Below are 1,354 nucleotides of genomic sequence, written 5' to 3'. Positions count from 1 at the left end.
GCCCTTCATTCAGCTCCAAGGCCTCCAAGTCCCAGGTGTCCCACACACATTCCCAGAGTCCCCATCCCTGGCTAGTAATGGTGCTACTTGAATTTCTGGTCACAGTAGCTGCAGATACTTGTCTTTGTTTCTTTGCCAGGTTTATGTGCACCTTGGGGTGACCCAAGGGGGGTCCTGCCACCATCACAGGTGATCACCCCTGGGCCACCTCACTCACAGGCTGCTCCGCTATCAAGTTGATGGCAGTTTTCATTTACCTCTTTCCGATGACCTACAAACAGAATTTCCCTGTCGTCTTTATCTTCACAAACCTGGCCTGGCTGGGTGACACTTCTCCCTAGTCAGCCACACCTGCATCCCCAAGGCACAACAGCCTGAGGCAGAACCAGCAGCTGGCTGAAGGTCACAGCTGCCTCCATCTTGCTGGTCTCCTGAGTGGTTTTTTGTTGTTGTTGTTGTTCTGAGTGTTTTTAAAAGTCATGATCAAAAATACAATGAGTGGGGGGCCTGGCCCTAGCTCAGTTCTTTAAGTGGCTGCTTCCACAAAGCTGTCAGCCTCAGGTTGCTGGAGTTCGAACCTCACACCTCTCCCGGCTGTCCAAAAGTGCCCTGAAGGCATTCGAGCAACAACAAAAAAAATCCTTATTGCATTTTTTTGGGCTGGAGAGATGGCTCAGTGGTCTAAAGCACCTACTTGGAACAAGCTTGGCAAAGCACAGGGACCGCGGTTCGATCCCCCAGCACCACATGCCAGCCAGCCATGCCAGCCAGCCCCGCCCCCTGGTGGGCTGAGCTGGACACACACACACACACAATAAATGTAAAAATAAATAAATTAAATAAAAAAATACAGTGAGTGACCTGGGAGATGGCTCAGTAGGATAAGCGCTTGACTGGCAAACACAAGGATCTGAGTTCAATCCCAGGTTCCGCAAAAAAAAAAAAAAATACAGTGAGTGCTCTCCACCCAATGGAACAGCAGGATGTAGAAACACTACAGTGTGTTCTCATCCACTCATGCATGAGATCTGGCTGATGTGGTGGTGCATACCTGTAATCCCAGCACTTCAGAGCCTGAGGCAGGAGGATCACAAGAGTTCAAGGCCAGCCAGGGCTACATAAGCAAGTTCAAGGCCAGCCTGCACTGCACAGCAAGACCCCATATCAAACAAACAGATAACACTTTACTCACCAGATCTGGCACCATAGGACTTCTAGCTCTTCCCAAAGTCAAAATGGCTGTGAAAGGCAGCTTTGAATCAATTCCAGACATCAAGACAGCCGAACAGCAACGCCGAACAGCAACTAAAGACTCAAGAACTAAAAAAAAAAAAAAAAAAGACTCAAGAACTTT

At 48.8% G+C, this 1,354-nt stretch overlaps 1 protein-coding gene across 3 annotated transcripts in view; it reads right to left on the bottom strand.

Annotated features, from left to right (window-relative positions):
- The window catches only part of Kdm2b (lysine demethylase 2B), a 153,893-nt gene that overhangs the window by 140,217 nt on the left and 12,322 nt on the right, over nt 1-1,354 (bottom strand). For all 3 annotated transcript variants that reach the window (XM_023720646.1, XM_023720647.1, XM_023720648.1), the window contains exon 2: nt 1,193-1,320. In XM_023720646.1, coding sequence (XP_023576414.1) covers nt 1,193-1,320 — 128 coding nt within the window. The remainder of the gene's footprint in view (nt 1-1,192; nt 1,321-1,354) is intronic.

The sequence above is a fragment of the Octodon degus genome, unplaced genomic scaffold (genome assembly GCF_000260255.1).
Source record: "Octodon degus isolate 3935 unplaced genomic scaffold, OctDeg1.0 scaffold00076, whole genome shotgun sequence".
In the NCBI taxonomy this organism is placed as follows: domain Eukaryota; kingdom Metazoa; phylum Chordata; class Mammalia; order Rodentia; family Octodontidae; genus Octodon; species Octodon degus.
This window is presented reverse-complemented; position numbering and strand designations above follow the sequence as displayed.